General features: G+C 37.1%; 1 protein-coding gene across 1 annotated transcript in view; it reads left to right on the top strand.

Moving 5' to 3' along the window:
• Positions 1 to 19,551, top strand: part of LOC136829611 (discoidin domain-containing receptor 2-like) — a 527,936-nt gene that overhangs the window by 158,131 nt on the left and 350,254 nt on the right. Inside the window, exon 3 of the mRNA XM_067088458.1 lies at positions 9,330 to 9,477. Within this exon, the coding sequence (XP_066944559.1) occupies positions 9,330 to 9,477 (148 nt within the window). The remainder of the gene's footprint in view (positions 1 to 9,329; positions 9,478 to 19,551) is intronic.

Raw genomic sequence — 19,551 nt, 5'->3', positions numbered from 1 at the left:
GAACTCTAACTAACTTACCCAGAACGTTACAGCTCCTTATAGAGATTATAGCAAAGTTTATTGTCACACTTATAAGCAGTACAGGCATTCCATGAATTTCAAGGATTGTCCTGGAAAGAAATCTGCTGTCATCATTGCTCTGGCAGCCAATCATTCATCCCCATTAGGACCCCTGGCTGCAGGGCCTTTTTTTGTTACACCTCCTCAAGGTTGTTATCGTGTTCAACATGTCTCTGCATTTGAAGACACTGGTGCTCAAATCTCCCTTATAAGGCAAGACAAGGTACCCAATGGGGCCATGATTGAAGATAACAAGCCTGTAACTATTGAAGGTATTGATAATTGGAGGCTGACACTCCCAACTGTCCGATTGAGGGTCACTAGGCCCCACAAAAGTAGGATTTGTATGCTCAGAGTAGCCAATAAGATTCTTGGAGGCTATGACCTCCTCCTAGGACAGGACCCTTCTTCCCAGACCCTTTCCAGACCTTCCATGGGTCCTGCCCTTTCAAGTCTGTCAAGCGCTGATGATCACTCTGGCCCTGCCTTTGAGCTGCAGCCAGTGCCTGTGCCTGGCTAGTGTAGTGCCCTGCCCAATCCAGTCATTGAGCCCACACCCGAGCCAGATTATGGTTCTGATGCAAAATGTTCAAACTTGGATGTCAGGCACCCTCGGCCCTGATGCCCCTACGTCTCCTCTCTAGATCCTGTGCCTCAGCCAGTCTTAGTGCCAGTGCCAGCATACACTACTGATCTTCCTTCAGGAGATCCCAACCCAGGCCCCCTCTCTTGTCTACCGCCCTGGCCTCACTTCCAGTGTCCAGCCGAGAGCCAGCCTGAAGTTCAGTATGGTCTTTTCTGGATTTCCCTGACCACAGCAGAAGCTTGTTCCCTGGTGTGACTTCACAACCCATGCCTGAGTTGATCCTTGCAACCTGCGAGCCTCTTGCACCGACAGCCACCTCTTCTTCGTCATCACAGTCCCCAGAAGACATGACTCTGGTGGAGGAGCCTCTTCAAGAAATCCTATTTAAGCTAACCACCGATGTGGAGGCCATGCAACAAAATCTAGCAGAACTAATCAGTACCACCACTGTCCAGGTTGTTGCAGCAGCCGAGGCTGTAGCTGGCTCAGTGCTTGTTTCACCAGTTGATGCAAAACCCATAGACTTGGCCCAAGGGTCTTCTCAGTCTAAAGTTCGACGGAACCCAAAGAAGAAGAGGGGTGGGGGCGTAGAAGGTCCAGGTAGTTAACAGAGCCACTGAGCTCTCACGGCACTTGTGTCATATATATATATATATATATATATATATATATATATATATATATATATATATATATATATATATAACAGAGAAGAATGCCTAGGTTGTTTCCTACCTTAGTAAGTAGTGTTTGTATTTGTGAAAATTTAACTTAAATAATAAATTTTATGAATTTATTTTACCATTATGTTAAATTAACATTACAATTGTTTTACTGTTATGATTAAATTTTGGGGTGCAGCTCAACATTCCCTTTTATATTTAACCATATTTAACATGTTTTAAAAACGATCTTCATTTATCTTAAGGATAAATCATTCGCATGTGAACCAGTTTATCATTTTGATGGTGCTGCATTAAATTCTGTGTGGCACTCAGTTAATCAATGGACTCACTAGATTTAGCCAACCCACAGACAGTACATTCTTTAAATGAACGCAAGCACCTTGGTCCTAGTCTTAGATAAGGCTGATTATTAGTTAATTTCACCTTAGCTTGAGTTATCCTTTAAGTAAAATTTAAGTGCCAGAGTTGAGGATGTTAGGTTCAGTTTCTTATATGGCAGTGACCTTCCAACCTCTAAGGGGCGTGGAAGGCCTGTTTTAAGCTTTTCCTTTAATTTCGAACTTTTCATCCTCCATTATCCCTTCCTTGTTATCTACAAGTGCAGTGCAAAATTATGTCAAGTGTCCCTTTCAACTGAGTGAATTAATGAAGTAATTATCCCTTTGACAGTGATATATAAAAGTGAAGTAACAACCTCCTCGAATCTTGCTCTTGTTATTTATGTCCATATGGTAGGTCTATTGAGGTAATTTATAGTCATCAGACATCCCTCTGCCTTCCAGGAGTCGATGTCCAGTGTTATGTGATTAGTGCAAGTTCTTTCCTGACACAAGTTGCATGAATTCCACACCGACGAACCCGTTGCCATCAAGAATGAGTTAATTATCTGGGGACAAATTTCCCCGTTGCAGAGTGTTTTCCTCAGTGCATTGATACTATTCAATCGAGAGATGCCACTTGTTCTTTGCTATGAAGTTTATTCTGTACATCATAAATAAATAAACATTTACTTACTCAGGGTATCTCTCTGGCGACCTTAAAACCTCCTTTTCACTTTCTTTTGGTTTATGTGTTGGGGTCTCATTAGAAAATGCTGGAATTAGGCAATGATTGAATAATTCCGGCGGCAAATCATTATATATATAATTTATATATATATATATATATATATATATATATATATATATATATATATATATATATATATATATATATATATATATATATATATATATATATATATATATATATAATATATATATATATATATATATATATATATATATATATATATATATATATATATATATAATATACATATAATATATATATATATATATATATATATATATATATATATATATATATATATATATATATATATATATATATATATATATATATATATATATATATATATATATATACATATATATATATATATATATATATATATATATATATATATATATATATATATATATATATATATATATATATATATATATATATATATATATATATATATATATATATATATATATATATATATATATATATATATATATATATATATATATATATATATATATATATATATATATATATATATATATATATATATATATATATATATATATATATATATATATATACATATATATATATATATATATATATATATATATATATATATATATATATATATATATATATATATATATATATATATATATATATATATATATATATATATATATATATATATATATATATATATATATATATATATATATATATATATATATATATATATATATATATATATATATATATATATATATATATATATATATATATATATATATATATATATATATATATATATATATATATATATATATATATATATATATATATATATATATATATTATATATATTTATGTGCAAGTATTTATGTGTGCGTGTTTCCCATTGTGTTACTATTTTAAAAGATTTTAGCAGTGATTTTATGTTTTGAAATCCACTAAAATATGGTAAGCTGAGAATGTTCTTAGGGCCTTCTTTCTCCACGTTACTTTCACTATAAAAATTTTTGTGGGCTTTGTTATAACAAATATCTAGAATATGTGAAAGATAAAATAAAAGTGTCCCTATTTTTCTTATGTATTCGATTTCTTGATCCAAATACTGGGGACTGACAATGAGCAATGCTTTTGAAAACACAGAAGAAAAAATATTTGGTATGGCGTTGGGCAATGCTTTATCCCCACTCCTCTCAAACTCGTATATGGAAATTTTGAAAAACGATATTTACCTAATAAAATTTATACTTCTTTAAAGTGGTATAGATATGTTCATGACATTTTAGCTGTTTTGCCAGCTGGTAGGCCTAGTGATGTAAATGATTTACCCTCTAATTTATATATCCAAGTACCGTCCATTCAGTTTACTTTAGAATTAGAAATAGACAATTGCCTCCCTTTCTTAGATATTTTAATACATAGAGAACCATTTCAATGAAAATTCAGTATTTATAGGAAACCAACCAACAACTTAAATTACAGGGTGTTTCGAAATTAGAGCCCCCCCCACTCTACAGCATAAACTAAAATTGATATGGACAAAATCAAAAGTAATTCAGAACAGGTATTTATTCAAGTTTTTCTCTGAGTATTTAATATTTTGTGTGGCCTCCATCTGCCTGTACCACAGCCTGCATTCTTGAGGCCTATGATTTCAGCAAATCGCAAATAAGCTGAGACTCAAACTCCATTTCCCTGAGCACTTCGGTCACCTCTCTTCACAGGTCATCGAGGCTTGGTATACCATCATAGTTCACTGTGCGCGCTTCAACACGATCCTTTAAGATACCACCAATGTTTTCACACACATTAAGGTCAGGAGCTACCTGCCACCTGACGAGAAGAAATTGATACCATTGTTTCGAAGCAGCTCCTGTGTCTGAAGAGCCTTGAAAAATAGTGCCTTATCATGCTAAAATGTGACTTCTTCAACAGATAACACATTTTCAGGATCTTTGAGGAAAGGAAATACTCCACCAGTAAGCACAGTTTTTCTGAAGTATTCGTCATTCCATGACTGTCCTTTTTCTTTGATGATCCACATTAACCGTTTGGCTGTGAAACAGAGAAAATTTCCCAAACATTCAGGAAATTTCACAACTTGGCGATAGCGCACGTCATCACTGATATCATCCAACTTTGCAGCCCAAATGATGTCATTTTTATTATTTGGCTTCCTGGCTGTGTAAATGAAGAATTCATCTTATGGAGCAACATGGAGAAAGTCAGCTTCATCCCAATCTTTAAGAAATGAACCACAAAACCATGCACGGTCTTCTCTCTGTTGCTGAGTGATGTTGGGCTTGCTGATAACGTGAAATGGCTTGATACCAGATTTTTCAACTCACGATATACAGCATTATAACTTCTCTTCTTTCCCCTTTTTGTTTCTAGTTCAAGCGCCAATTTACATAAAGACTTTCTTGGTCTACCCACTACCTCAGCTATGATGTCTTTTGACTCCTGAGAAAGGACTTCAGGCCTTCCAAGATCCTCACTCTTTTCGTGATGACAGTCATATGGATTTTTGTTCCAGTTTCTTTTAACAAGGGATTCATCTCTTTTAATGTATTTAGCTCTCCAGGAACGTGAAATGAAGGATGCGCCAGCATCCCTGGTCTCTCTGAAGGTTAGAGCCCGGATTCAGTCAATCCATCTGATTTCCTCCGAGTTGTTAGCCATGGCTCATCACTCAGTCTGAAAATACAAGAAATTTAAAATAAAAAATAGCTTAATATAAACTTAAAATAATGTACTTGGAGATAGGCTGTGGCAGAAAACTTCATAACTTTCCATTTGTTCTGTGGAGGGGGGGCTCTAATTTCTAAACACCCGGTATGTCCATTTTTATTCAGGTATCACCTTAATATCAAAATATCCATTTTTTCTTCAATGTTTTTAAGAGCAATGTGCACTGTCAGTCCACAGTATTTGCATTAAGACATCATAAATGTGTTGTGTACATGGATTGCACCATATAAATTCCAGCTCCAGTTGTAAACAGAGCAAGGTCTCCTGTTCCAACCACATTACACCCCCATTGTGTGATATCTTTTGGAGGAACATGGATTTCCTAGACCTTATACTTGAGAACCAACATGACCCTGAATTAGTAAAAGGCATTTTGGATTATCACAATGCCATATTGCAGTTAAGAATCCTAAGGTGCACGGAGGAATGACAAAGCAATAAGAAGCATAGAAACCCAAGATGTTGCTGGGTCAATCCCTACTTACAACCCAGAAAGGAGAAAGGATACTATGACAACTTGATGCAAGAACTACGGAGGATCTTTTTGATGGAATTGTGGAAAGTGTCACAAGTGTCACACCCTACATAAAGAAGATCCTCACATTCTGGAGGAAACCCACTGAGCCAGGCATGTGTGTTGCAATTACCATACATTACCTTGCAACTGGAGAATCCTACAAGAGCCTGTCCTTCCAATTCCGTGTAGTATCAGCAGTGTTGTGCCTGAGACTTGTAGGGCCACTGTGGCTGCCTATGGAGATGAGGTCATGCAGTAACCAGCACTCCAGGGGAATGGAAGGAGGTAGCACGTGTGTTTGAGCAATGATGGAATTTCCCACACACCCTTGGAGCAACAGACGGGAAACACATTCACATCCAGAACCCAGCCTTTGGAGGAACTCATTATTTTAATCATAAGAAGTTCTATTCTGTCATTCTACCAGCAATTGTTGATGCTGAGTACAAGTTCCACGACATGGATGTAGGTGCCAAAGGGTCCGAGTCTGATGGTGGTATCTTTGCCAAGACACAGCTAGGTAAAATGCTGGATAAACATGAAGCCAACCTGCCTTCCCCTGAAAGATTAGCAAACGAAACTGAAGATAAACCCCTAGTTGACTATTTCTTCACTGGAGATGATGCCTTTGCTCTTAAGAAGTATATGATGAAACAATACCCTGCACGATGCCTGACAATCTAATTACGACAAATGGCACGCCATTGTGTCAGTGTTGTGCACTGTGCTGTGACATGATGACAAATGACAGTTGATGCAGCAGACCCCGTATGTTTTAACCAGTTGAAAACATCCGCCATCACTTGGTACACGTTGCCAAACTTGGCGACGTGGTAACGATTCACGGCGATTTGGTCGTAATTACCTCATAATAACGTCGTAATTAGCAAAATTTCGGCAGTTACGACATGCACGTCCTTGAAGCGCAGTGTAACTGAGGCATTAGTGTTAGACGTGAGTTCCCTGATATAAGCAGTCAGTAGTCCGATCAGACGTGCGTCGGGCCTTCACCCACTGTACCATGTGGAAAGCGATACACTCAGAGCTAGACAGAGTACAACAGCTTCTCACAAACAACAGATTTGAGGATTAAAAGATACAATCAGAAATAAAAAAAAAATTTTTACCGTTTCTACCAACAAAACAACAAAATGAAATGATGTAACAAGGAGAAGACTCCTCGTACATCCAATGTAGGTTCCCAGACTACATCTGGGACAGGTATATTTTCATAAATAATGTTGGATGTCAAGGAAGGGCTCATCCCGTCCTTCACTCTGAAAAAGAGAACATACATTTAGAGGATTTTGTGGGATCAACTTCAGATTTACAGCTGGCAATTCATGATGAATTAAATTCATACATTTCTTTTTAACTTTTGTTTTACAGGAAAGGGAACTTAGCATAAATACATAATTTGGGAACGGTATATGTGGGAATAGGTTGTTTCATTTTTGTGGTTAGGAGCTTATTAAGTATTCGATGGAATTAGAGAGATGGAAAACAATTGTTGCGGAAAAAATTAGCCAAGGTTATGCAGCATAAAGGAATTCAGTATTTTAATTTATATAAATTTTCATAATATACAGTAATTAGTCAAGTGTCGTTAACCGTAAGTCAGTCTTGTAATTTTTTTTCAAAAATTCTTAAGGACCACCAGGATCTTTTTTTTAGAAAATGTTAAAATATGACACTGCCAGAGTGACAACAATATACTTATACCTAGACCTGATAAGGGTAATGATATCGTACTCAAAAGCAAGGTGGACTATATAATAAAATACTGCCCGTTATTTTTGAAGTCTCTAAGGAAAATATAGCATGCTATATTCTTGAATAGAAAGATAAATTAGGCGGGTACACAAAATCAATGATAAAATAGGCAGTAATTGATATCTTTGTATATCCAGTATATATATATATATATATATATATATATATATATATATATATATATATATATATATATATATATATATATATATATATATATATATATATATATATATATATATATATATATATTATATATGTGTGTGTATATATATATATAATATATACATACACATATACATATATTTTAGATATACAAAGATAATGGCATGCAAGACGCATGAAATACTTAGCCAAAATAAATGTAGATAAACATTTTCATCCAATTGGGCAGTTGGTATAGTTATAATGAATGGATGGTGGTAAACAATATAAAGAGGGAATGACCAAATTACCTGCACTTTTTGAAGAAGGTAAGACGCTATCTAATGAAAACTTGAATAGGCAGCATCAAGTTCTGGTTTCATTTTTCAAATAAAAAGAGATTTTGTAACGAGAATGTCCAGTTTGATTGCTCATTGTACAGAATTTTGAAATCTTTGGTCTTGAATGTGAGAGTGATCTTCAGTACCTGACTATGATGTATATGTGTATAAATATATGTGTATATATATATATATATATATATATATATATATATATATATATATATATATATATATATATGTATATATATTATATATATATATATATATATATATATATATATATATATATATATATATATATATATATAAATATATAATATATACATACATACACACATTTATACACACACTCATTCTGGCTGAATCTTAGGAGCAATGTAACTGATCCAATGTCATTAACAGCTGTCCCTTAATGTCAATGGTGAAATGCTTTAAGGATAATTTCCTGTGAAGTAAGCAAAGTATTGCACCAAGTACATGTTAACTATTAACTCTCGTTTCGTAATGGCCCTCTCATCCCTAGAAATATTATGTGACCGTTAGACCAAGGAATTTTTTAAATAAGTCTAAGGTGTGATGTTATCACATTTCATTGTGTTCAGGGCTTTTCGCTCTGAAATTTCAGTATGCCTTAGTAGTGATACCATTTAAACATTCCTTACATATTTTGCTATTTCAAGATCGAGTCGGTTTGTTGTACTGGTTAATTATTTGCATGTTTTGCGTCAAAATATAAAGTGTAGTGATTCCTGGGTTCATCTGAAAAGATTTTTGCTCGTATATTAAACAACATATGAAAACGAACTTCACCAGGGATTTTTCACAGAGCTGAAAGCATTTTAAAAATTAATATTTCAAATATATTGTAAAATCTTTGATCCTTGACTGCCTCTATGCAAAAGAATGTAAATGCAGTCTTTCTACTTTCGATCTTTAAAAAATTTGTGAATGAAGTGTTTCATTTTCACTGAACTAAGACAATCATGGGAGTGTTGCTTAGATTTATTCAGAAATAAGTTGTTAGTAACCTAACCAACTAGAATGGCGTTAATAATTCAGTGTGAATTTAAGATCCTACGTTTCATTCATTTTCTTCTCTTTCAGGCCTCCCTTGGCCATTTCATTTCATTCTGAATTTTATATTTTCACCTCGTCATTTTTACCAGACTGTCCATTGCTCATTCTTTTTTCTAAACCTTATTAAATTGCATTTTAATTATGCACACGTATTTACTTCTTTTTATAATTTTCCAGACCTTCTTTGAGAGTTTGTTTCCGTTTTTGCTTATGCTGTCTCTCACTTTCATCTTATTTTTCAAATCTTCCAGGCTAATTTCATTGGGGTTTTAGTCATACTGAATGGCTTTCCTCCTTTATTCCAGACTTTTCGTGGTAACGTGAACACCTACTTGGAACACAGGAACAAGTTGTCACCTCCTCTGATGGCCAGCAAGCTACGCTTCATTCCAGTAACTTCTCATCCAAGGACCATCTGCCTCAGGGTCGAGATCTATGGATGCAACACTACTGGTGAGTACGGTTTGCTGATTGTACTTTGTCAGTTCATTACTCTATTACCGGTTTATTCTCATTGGTATTATTTTTTTTTTATTTACCATTGTGTAAACATTTCCTACTCATATCGTGTGACGTATTTTTCATGATAAAAAAATGTTTTTTCCAGAGTTGTTCTTGTTGACCTTTAAGGTTTAACCTGCCTTTGTCATGTCACTCTGATAATTGTTATTACAACAATTCGTTTCACAAAATCCTTTCAGTCTATCTTCTAATCATACTTGGTTTAATAAGTGTCTGTATGACATCAGGTGGAGCCCATTCGCATATTCTATTTGGTTCTTTATGGCTTCTGGATATTTTGAGTCTCACGAAACCATTCAAGACTAGAACGATTTATCTCCTGATGCCCCAGTTCATCCCACTTTTTCCAAGTAGACGTTCATTTATATTCAATGGTACATTTCATTAGTTTTTTTTTTTTGCATTCGTTCTTCCATTAAGTGTTCAGTTTTCCGTTCAACACCACCTATCTCAATTTTTTCAAGTCTATAAAGACGTTCCCTTCGTGTCAGACATTTAACAATCCATTCTGCCTCCCCCTGACTAATTTCCTCGGAGAGACTCTTAACTTCCGTCTTCATTTCGTGACATCTTTCTCTATTTACCTTTTCCGAGGGACGTCAGTCTCTCCCGTCGTAGTATCGGCTTTAATTGGAGGCATTCTCCTGACTCTCAAGGCGGCCCTTGGCTGCTCTTCCATGGAAATAGGATTACTTTTCTCTGAGGGAAAAGTGCCTTTAATAAGAGGCCACATCGAAGTCCTGCATCAAAGATTTGTGTTCGGGGAGACTCGGAGCATCTTTCGCCACATCATTAAGATGGCATTAGTACGATTGGAAGATTCCCGAATTGGGGGTCGCGGAGAAAGACTTCGGTTCGGGGTGGGCTAGACGCGTGTTAGTGGAAAGACTTTCCCTTTGCCAGTTGTAAGCATAAATGAGTGCATATAAATGGGGAAATGCTTAGAAAGGAACTGAAGGAAAGTGTCCTAAGCTGTTTACTTTTAGTTTTTTTCCTTAAATAATAATAATAATAATAATAATAATAATAATAATAATAATAATAATAATAATAATAATAATAATATCAGGTGATAATTCATGGAGAAACTACTTCTTACTGGTGGCGAACAGTAGTAGGCGGACGGTAATCTCAATAGTATTCATGGAAATATATATATATATATATATATATATATATATATATATATATATATATATATATATATATATATATATATATATATATATATACATATACATAAATATATATATATACATATATATATATATATATATGTAAACATACACACACACATTATGCTAGAAATGTCATTTAATATCCAGTTCGCGCTACTTCGGAAATATCACCAAAGGGGAATTATAAGTGATAAGTAGTTTAGTACCTAAGTGACTCGAACACTCGACAGAACGAAACAACGACTTTCAGTCGACGTTCAAAACCATTGGGTTATCAAGAGAGGTATAAGTTAATGCCGACTGTTTGTTTGTTTATTTGTTTGTTTGCACACATTAACGTAAATGGGCTGGTGCTCTCATAGACTTTTGCTGACTGTTACTAATAGGATTAATTTAGCTGTTGAGCTGTTGGTATGGGTATGGTACAGATAGGGGTATGGTATGGATATGGGTATGTGTATGGGTATGGGAATTGGTTGGTATGGATGGGTATGGGTATGGTACAGATATGGGTATGGATATGGTACAGATATGGTATGGGTATTGGTATAGGTATGGGCATGGTATAGGTATGGAATGGATAAGGATATGGGTATGGTACAGGTATGGGTATGGTATGAGTATGGTACAGAATGGGTATGGTACAGATATGGGTATGGGTATGGGTATTGGTATCAGCATGGGTATGGTACAGGTATGGGTACAGGCATAGGTATAGATATGGTATGGATATGGGTATGGGTATGGAATGGATATGGGTATGAATATAGGTATGGTAAGGATATGGGTACGGGTATGGTACAGATATGTGTATGGATATGATACAAATATGGGTATGGTTATGGTACGGATATGGGGACTAGGAAATGAGCGTGATAGTGAGCATCTGCTAGTGAACAGATTAAGTTTACTTTAGAAGAGGAGAAAGAAGGGACAATCCCATTCCCAGATGTAACTCACAATGGCCAGTAGCAAAATAGAGTATACCATACAGAAAAGACAAACATAATGCACATGTATTCGCGCCACATGAAGGACATCCAAATAGGGATGATCACACGGTTGATTATTAGGGCTTAAAGGGTTTTCAGCCTACCCTATGTGGACCAGGAGATTGGTTTTTATTTGTTTTAAAAAAATTGGGACACCTGACTCACTTATAGGGGAAGGTGCATGGTTAGGCTAGGAAAACATATTATTGGCATTGGCGCCAAGACAATGAAAAATTAAACAAGAAAGATACGACTGTCATTCCAAACAATAACATTATTAAGGATTTAAACAAGAGACTGAAAAATATTTGAGTAGTAAGGAATTATCAAATCAACAAAAGGAATAAGGTGTAAGTCTACCTAGCACCTTCAGACAATTATGATAAAGTATATTTTGGTCAGAATGGCAAATCGTGCAAGGAGAGCAAGCCAGAATAAGCAGGATGTTTGCCTTTACAACCAAACCTTGGCACTGGCCAAATACTGCTGATATTGCAACCAGAACATCAACTGGAAAAGTAAAGTTTTCATACATATATAAAAAATAACAAAACATCCAGGGTGATCGTAAAGAATGCCCTCATTAATTCTTATGAAAAAACAATGGAATTATGGAAAGCAACGTTGGGAATAACTTCCAGGACAAGATTACTTGTGAGATAATATAACAGAATTTTAAGAACTTAAACGAAAATTTGGTCAGCAAAAGGATTAAGCTTACAGCCACAGAGATCAAGAAGACTGCATGGAAAGGCAGAAGGAGCCGAAGATCAATAGGAAGGTCACCCCAGAGATTAGAAAAAGAAAACAACTGATGCTGAGTGGAACACATATATATGCCCAAGTGTAGCTGATATCTCCTCAGTGCATTGGTACCTGGAAAGGAAGACAGTGTCTTCAAAAGCTTGTATAGTCACTCAAAATTGTTTTGCAGACATACTACAAAACTTTTTGGACAACAGATTATAACAGTGACATCTGGTGCTATTTGGCAACTCTGTAAGCACATGAAACAAGCACAGACATAAATAGTGCGTCAGAGAAATTACCTCTCGTTTCCCTTAAACAGGTTTTTGTTTCTCTCTATCTTTATTATAATTCCTTCATTTCTCTCTTCATCATTATTATAATTCTTTTATTTAATAATTTATTCTCTCTCTTTCTCTCTCTATCCATTCTCTGTTCTTGATTTTCTCTCTACTAATCTGCCTTTATTTAATAATTCCATTCTCTGTCTACCTGATTTTCTCTCTATCTCTAATTCCTTTATTTAATAATTTATTCTCTCTCTGCCACTAAGTATCCATTAGGTGTTACCTGATTTTCTCCCTATACTTTTCCTTTGGGTTGTTTATCCATGAAGAAGAATGTCTCTGAATTGACTCCCATGAGGATTGAATGGATGACTAATTATGGTCTTTTATTTGGCTCTTTTACCCTACCATCATGAGCAAAATTTTTCAAAATGTTTCGTTATTTTTCGTAATGCGGATTTTTCTTGGTAGTAGGTTTCTGTTTCCTAACACTGGCAGTTATGACTTGGACCATGGACAGATGGTGTCTTGTATGTAAATTTTTCATAAGTTATATTCAATAGAGACTTTTAGATATCACAATTAATCCCTGATCCTCTTTTCCTGCCGGGAGCAACCAGATTTGCCGAACTGTAGATTGTTCTTTTCATTTAACATATATCTCACTTGAATTTGACCATTTTTACACTGCGTGTACTTTATAAGTAACATGGGGGCGGGGTGGGGGAGGGTTTCCCATACTTTACTTTTATGCATTTGTTTAACAAGGTTTTTATTTGACTTCTTCACATGTTTCGCTGAGAAAGAGAGTAAAGATGTACTCATTGGGAATGTACTGGACTTTGACTTATTTTGACCTATTGTGGGAAAAGGGTTTAGGAACAATAATTAGTTAAATATAGTGGACTGTAATATGAGTGATCATTTGGTGAACATTAGTATTCCAGTTTATTTCATCTCTTGTTTCTTGCAATCCAGTTATGTTAGATTTTTGTCAAATAAATTATTTTGAGTAACGCTTGTTTCGCAGTAGACCTGAGAGAGAGAGAGAGAGAGAGAGAGAGAGAGAGAGAGAGAGAGAGAGAGAGAGAGAGAGAGAGAGTCTGTGTATGTACAGATATGCATTGCCAGTAGCCTTTTTGATGCAGTCACTATCAAGCTACCAATAGATGGGACTTCTCGACTTTTTACCAAAAGGTAAGCAATGAAATTTCCTCTCGACTGTGTAACATATTTTTGGTGAGCAGCAGGAACTACACCTAGGTATATTTTAGTGTTAGTTACACTCCGAAGAGATTTATTTTACAAGGAAATTGAGATCTGTAAGAATTAGGGTGTGCCTTTTTGCTTGGTATACGTGCCTTTTCGCTGGCTCATGGAATTTTTAGTCAGACAAGCGAGCACTGTTTATTGAGTTGAATTTGAAAGATCGAAAAGTGTTATCTTTCAGGTTAGCTACGTATTTTGCTGCCATTGTAGTGAAAAGGAGTTACGTGAGTGTTACTATAGTTTTTTTCTTGTTTTCTGGTAATGGGGGCTAATTAAGGTGGAGTTCTGTTGCTTTGTGATTGGGTCAGCAAGACGGTGCTTGTAACTTTCATTAATGAGCAGGACGATTTTGTGATGTCATTGAGAGTGCTTGATGCTGTTACCCCATTCTCTCTGTAAGCCCGTTTTCTTTGAGGGTGGACTGAAGTATTTCGAGTGTGGGAAAATTTCTGGTTATCGATCGCAGCAGCGTTTAAATTTTTTTTTTTTTTCTTAATTGTTCGCATCTGCAGTTAGGGTTACTTCATTGTTCACATTTAGCATTTATAATTTAATTTAATGGTTTGCATTTGCATTAGTGTTGGGGGTTTGCTGAATTTTTAACTTTTTTTATTTTTCTCCTTTCTCTTTCTACCTTTGGGGAGTTATATGAAGTTGAGACTGGGTTGAGTACTTGGAACTTGGAGGGGTATCTGTTCCAATATTATGGCAGGGGCTAATGAAGATAAGGATATGGTGACAATGTTGCACAAATTTACATCCGTAAATGCAGGAATACAGCCTCTTCCGGGGGTGGTTGATGGCATTCTTCCAGTTACCCTCGAAATTTTTATAGAGAGGGTGTCGAATTTTTTTGTTGCCAAAAAATAACGGATGGGGTAGAAGCTTTCAATGAAGCAAAAGGCTTCCTTAGTTTAGATAAAGGGGATATTGGACAGCATTGCTGGAGTCATCACTTTTTGAAAGTATAGGACCTGGGACGATCTTAAAGATTTTTTGAGAGCGTCATATGGAACATCTGGAGCCGATGATGCAGTTCAAGACCTCAGATCTCTTTTTCAAGGTTCGTAAAGGCCATGATTTGCTGGTCACATTTAGTGCCAGATGTTTTGATGCTGCAAGGGATTTTTCGAAGAAGTTGAGAAACTCTGGGTGGATAAATGGAGACTATTATGATAGAGAATCTTGAGAAACTATTGCAATATGTGTGGATCCTGAATGACGTTCCTGGTGCTATCGTAAATAGTTTTGACACGGAGATAGAAAAGTGTCGGATGAAAATTTACTGTTCTCTCAAATTTGTAAGCACACATCGAAATGCCATACAGCAGATAGCCCCTATTTGGACGGGATGCCGAAATCTTCCAGGGCTATTCTGAAGCATCATACACAGAGTAATTCTGATTCCACAATTATGAAGTTATGTGCCAAGACAGAGGATGATAAGCCTCCTGCAAGTTCAGGATCTCAGGGGCGTTGTTATAATTGTAATAGGCAGGGCCATACTAAAAAGTTTTGTAGGGTAAAATATTGTGGCGTTTGCAAGTCTGCATATCACGGTTGGTGGTTTTGCCCGCTTCTTAAATAGAATGAGTCTAGAAGCACGCCTCAGAGCACTGGTCTGGCAGGTAGGAGAACTCCTCAAGAGGGTTTTTTGGGAGCCTCCAGGGCCTGATAAAATTTCTGGAGGCCTGAGCAGCAGAAGGGGGAAGAGATAAAAGGGGTTGTTTCTTGTGATATAGGACTTCCGGGTGAGCCCTCAGGGCTGAAGCCAGTGGTAAAAGTTCCATGTATAGGTTTGATGTGAATACCTTTGTAGATACAGGGGCCTCTGTTAATTTGATGAATTATGAGTTGTTCTGATCAATGTTTTCTGATCATTCTTTGAGGCCTGCTAAAGAGAGTATGTGATGTGCAAGCAAATAGGTTACTGGTTTTGGGATACATAAATGTGTGTTTATCTCTTGGGGTAGAACTTTTACAGAACCATTTTTGGTTATATGAGGGGCTGCTTTGGGGAATACATTGTTACTGGGTCATCCAGCGTTTCAGCGACACAAAATCTCAGTTCATACAGGGGTATGTGGTATAACTGTTGAGTACCTAATGTTTTTGTACCTTATGGAGGAGTGGGTATAAGTAGAGTGGATGATGATAATGGATCGGGTGTCCATGAGGATTTGTGGGTGGATTCTGAACATGTTTCTGTGGATAGGAAGTGTTATGAGGGCGTTTTGCCAGATGATGTGGTTCTTGGTCCTGGTATGGTTTCTATGGTGAAAGTTCGAATGAAAGGTGTGCATAAGCCCAGACAGGTGTGTGTGGATGAGTGTAGCGAAAAGCTGAAGGGGGTAGAGTGTACAATTTCTATAAGCAATGTATCGAGTTAAGGGGATACCTAGGTGGAGTTGCCAAACTGTAATGATTCAGTTCAGAACTATAAGAAGGGTACTTATGTGGTCGATCAGAAGGGTACTTATGCAGTCAATTTTGACGACTAAGTTGATGAAGATAATTTGGGTGCTATTGTCAGGGACGTGTGTGAATTTTTAGAAGCAGATTTACAGGCTAGGAGGCAGGTTTTTAGGGATCATTTAGCCAAGGCTGATTTTAAAGAATATATTGAGGGTGTGGAAGATGTTCTGGCTGAGTTTGCAGACATAGTTGCATTTGAAGGGGATAAGTTAGGGTTAACAAGTGAGTTAGAACACAAGGTTCATTTAGAGGATAAGACTAAGCCTGTTTTTTCCCTTCATATAGGATTCCTTTTAAGATTAGAGAGCAGGTACAGCAAGAGGTTAATAAGTGGGGGGGGGGATGGTTTCGGAGGCAGTTTTTTGAGTCGTAGGCCAATTTCGATGGCCACATGATCACTTGTGAGGATTTCATGCAACTTCCATGTTGCTTGTTCCCTTAAGGCTGAGTTGATGAAGGATAGGTCCAGCCTTCCTCCTCTTAGATGAGTTGGCACTCCACTATTTAGCAGGCACACTTCTGGGAATTCACATGTTAACTGTTGACCTGTTGGATTGGTGTGTTGAGAGTTCTAAAAAGAGTGATATGCATTCAAGTCCCCAGAAATTTAAGTGTTTTTCTGTGTTGCTGTGCTAAATATTGCTTCTCATAGGTGCCATTTGGATTTATGTAGATGTTGTGCATTGTGAGTATCATGTTGGCAAATGTGATTTTTAAACTGAGGGTTTCTGTGTTTTCCCCACAAGGAATGTTGTTTCTTTTCTTAGATGGAATTGTGGTTTTAACAAATGTGATTAAATCCCTTTTTGTGTCAGTGTGTGGTATTCTTTAGATCCTGTATCCACTAAAGGAGAAATTGGCACTTTCCCTTACTGGTGTTTCCTGTAAAAGTATTATTTCATAGTTTTGTGTTTGTGTGTGCTTTATACTGAGAATGTTACACTGTAGAATTTTGATGGTATGCATATCACTGCCATAATTTACTTCACTTGCACTGTCATTGTCACTTGTTTCACTGACACTGCCACTGGGTGTGCTCTGAGCACTGGCATTGGGGATGGCACTGGTCAAAACTCTCCTATCACTCCTAGGTGTATGGGTATCCCTTTCTCTCCTGCTGCCTGGTATTTTTTTGCTATAAGGGCTTAAGAGTTGGCAATCTAGCAACGATATTCATAAAAGCTCCCCCTTTAAGCAGGCATTCCACTCTCTTTCGGGCATGAAGGTCTGCACTAGTGAGCTGCTAGGATTAGTTACTTAAAGTTATTTTCCTAATTGATTGTTGCCCAATGCAAATGGAAAAATTTTATATATAATCCCTTATCCCCTGAAGACAGGAGCATACTATCTAACTTAACTTAAGGTCTCTAACACTAGCTTAAAGGGTGGTTGCATTTATTTAAAGATACTGCTTGTGAAATAAAATGAACTGGCACTGTTACTGACTCGTAGTCATGATTTATCTGACTGATTGTCACACAGAACCAAGCTAACGCAACACTTATGACAACTAGCTACATGCAGAGAATAAGGTAAATTGCAAAAAAAAAAAGTCATTTAATCTATGACATACTGTTAACAATACAAATTCATCAGCATGGAAATAGTGAAATACATATGAGTTAGTTACTCTATGATTCATGATACAAATACAATGGAATGCAATACTATGTAATAAAGAAGGCAACAAAATTTCTGAAATGGCTAGGACATGCTCTTCAGCTGGTTGGGCTAAAGAACAGACTTAGTGAAGAACAAACTAAATTCTATCAACACAAAAATACTGATTAAAGGCAGTAGACAACCCTAGACATTCTTTTGGACTAGGGGCTAGGATTGCTCTATAAAATGAGGCACTGTTACAGCTACATAATATGAGTGCCATGAGAGCGCTATGGCTCAATTGACTACCTGACCTCCTATGCTCCCTTGGTGTCCTTTGCACTTTAGGCTTAGGTCTCCTAGCTGGAACATGGGCACATGGCTCCAGAGGAGGTTGAGAAGACCCTGGTGTCAGGCCTGAGCCTGCAATACCACAACCCTCGGGACTTAGACCTGGAGTGACAATGGATGTACCATCATTGGGTGAAACAGGCACTAAGTCAGCCACCGCCTTGGCTGCTGCATCAGCCTGGACAGCAGTGGTGCCAACTAGTTCTGCTAGCTTTTGTTGCATGGCAGCCACATCGGTGACCAGCTTCAACAGGATTTCTTAGATAGATTCATCCCCTAGAGGCTTGTCTACTGGGGACTGCGATGAAGTAGAAGAGGTGGATGTAGGTGCAGGGGGCTCACAGGTGACTAGGACCAACTCAGGCATGGGTTGCAAGGGCACACCGGGAGACAAGCTTCCTCTGAGTTCAAGGGGATCTGGAAGAGACACTACTGAACTTTGGGCTGGCTCTTGGCTGGACATTAGTAGCGATGCCAGGCTGGTATACAAGAGGGGGAGCTGGATTGGAATCTCCTGAAGGGAGATTGGCATTATGCACTGGCACTGGCACCTACGGCAGGCCCAGGCACTGGGTTTTGATGGGAGACGGTGGCTGTGCTGGATGTTCCAGTTTGTAATCTTTCAAGAGAACCAGTATCTGGCTCTGGGGGAGGGCTCAACAACCAGACTGGTCGGAGCACTCGATTGGCCAGGGATAGGCACTGGCTGTGGCTCAACAGCAGGGCTGGGATGGACACTGGCACCTGATGGAGACTTACAAGGAGCAGGACTCATGGTAGGCCCTGAATGGGGCTGGTAAGGAGGGTCCTGTCTTAGGAGGAGGTCACAGCCTCCAGAAATTTCATTTACTACTTCAACCATACATATCTTGCTTCTGTAGGGCCTAATGACCCACAAATGGACTGTCAGGAGTGTCAGCTTCCAATTATCTATGCCTACAACAGCCATAGGCTTGTGTTCTTGAATGATGGCACCACAGGGTACCTTGTCTCACCTTATGAAGGAGATTTGAGCGCCAGTGTCTTCAAAAGCTGATACCTGTTTAGCAATAACAACCTCGAGGAGGTGCCACATAGATGAGGCCTGGTGCTGGGGGTCATAAA

Source organism: Macrobrachium rosenbergii, chromosome 44, assembly GCF_040412425.1.
Source record: "Macrobrachium rosenbergii isolate ZJJX-2024 chromosome 44, ASM4041242v1, whole genome shotgun sequence".
In the NCBI taxonomy this organism is placed as follows: Eukaryota; Metazoa; Arthropoda; class Malacostraca; order Decapoda; family Palaemonidae; genus Macrobrachium; species Macrobrachium rosenbergii.
Note: the sequence above shows the minus strand (reverse complement) of the source record. Positions and strands in the feature narration are given on the sequence as shown.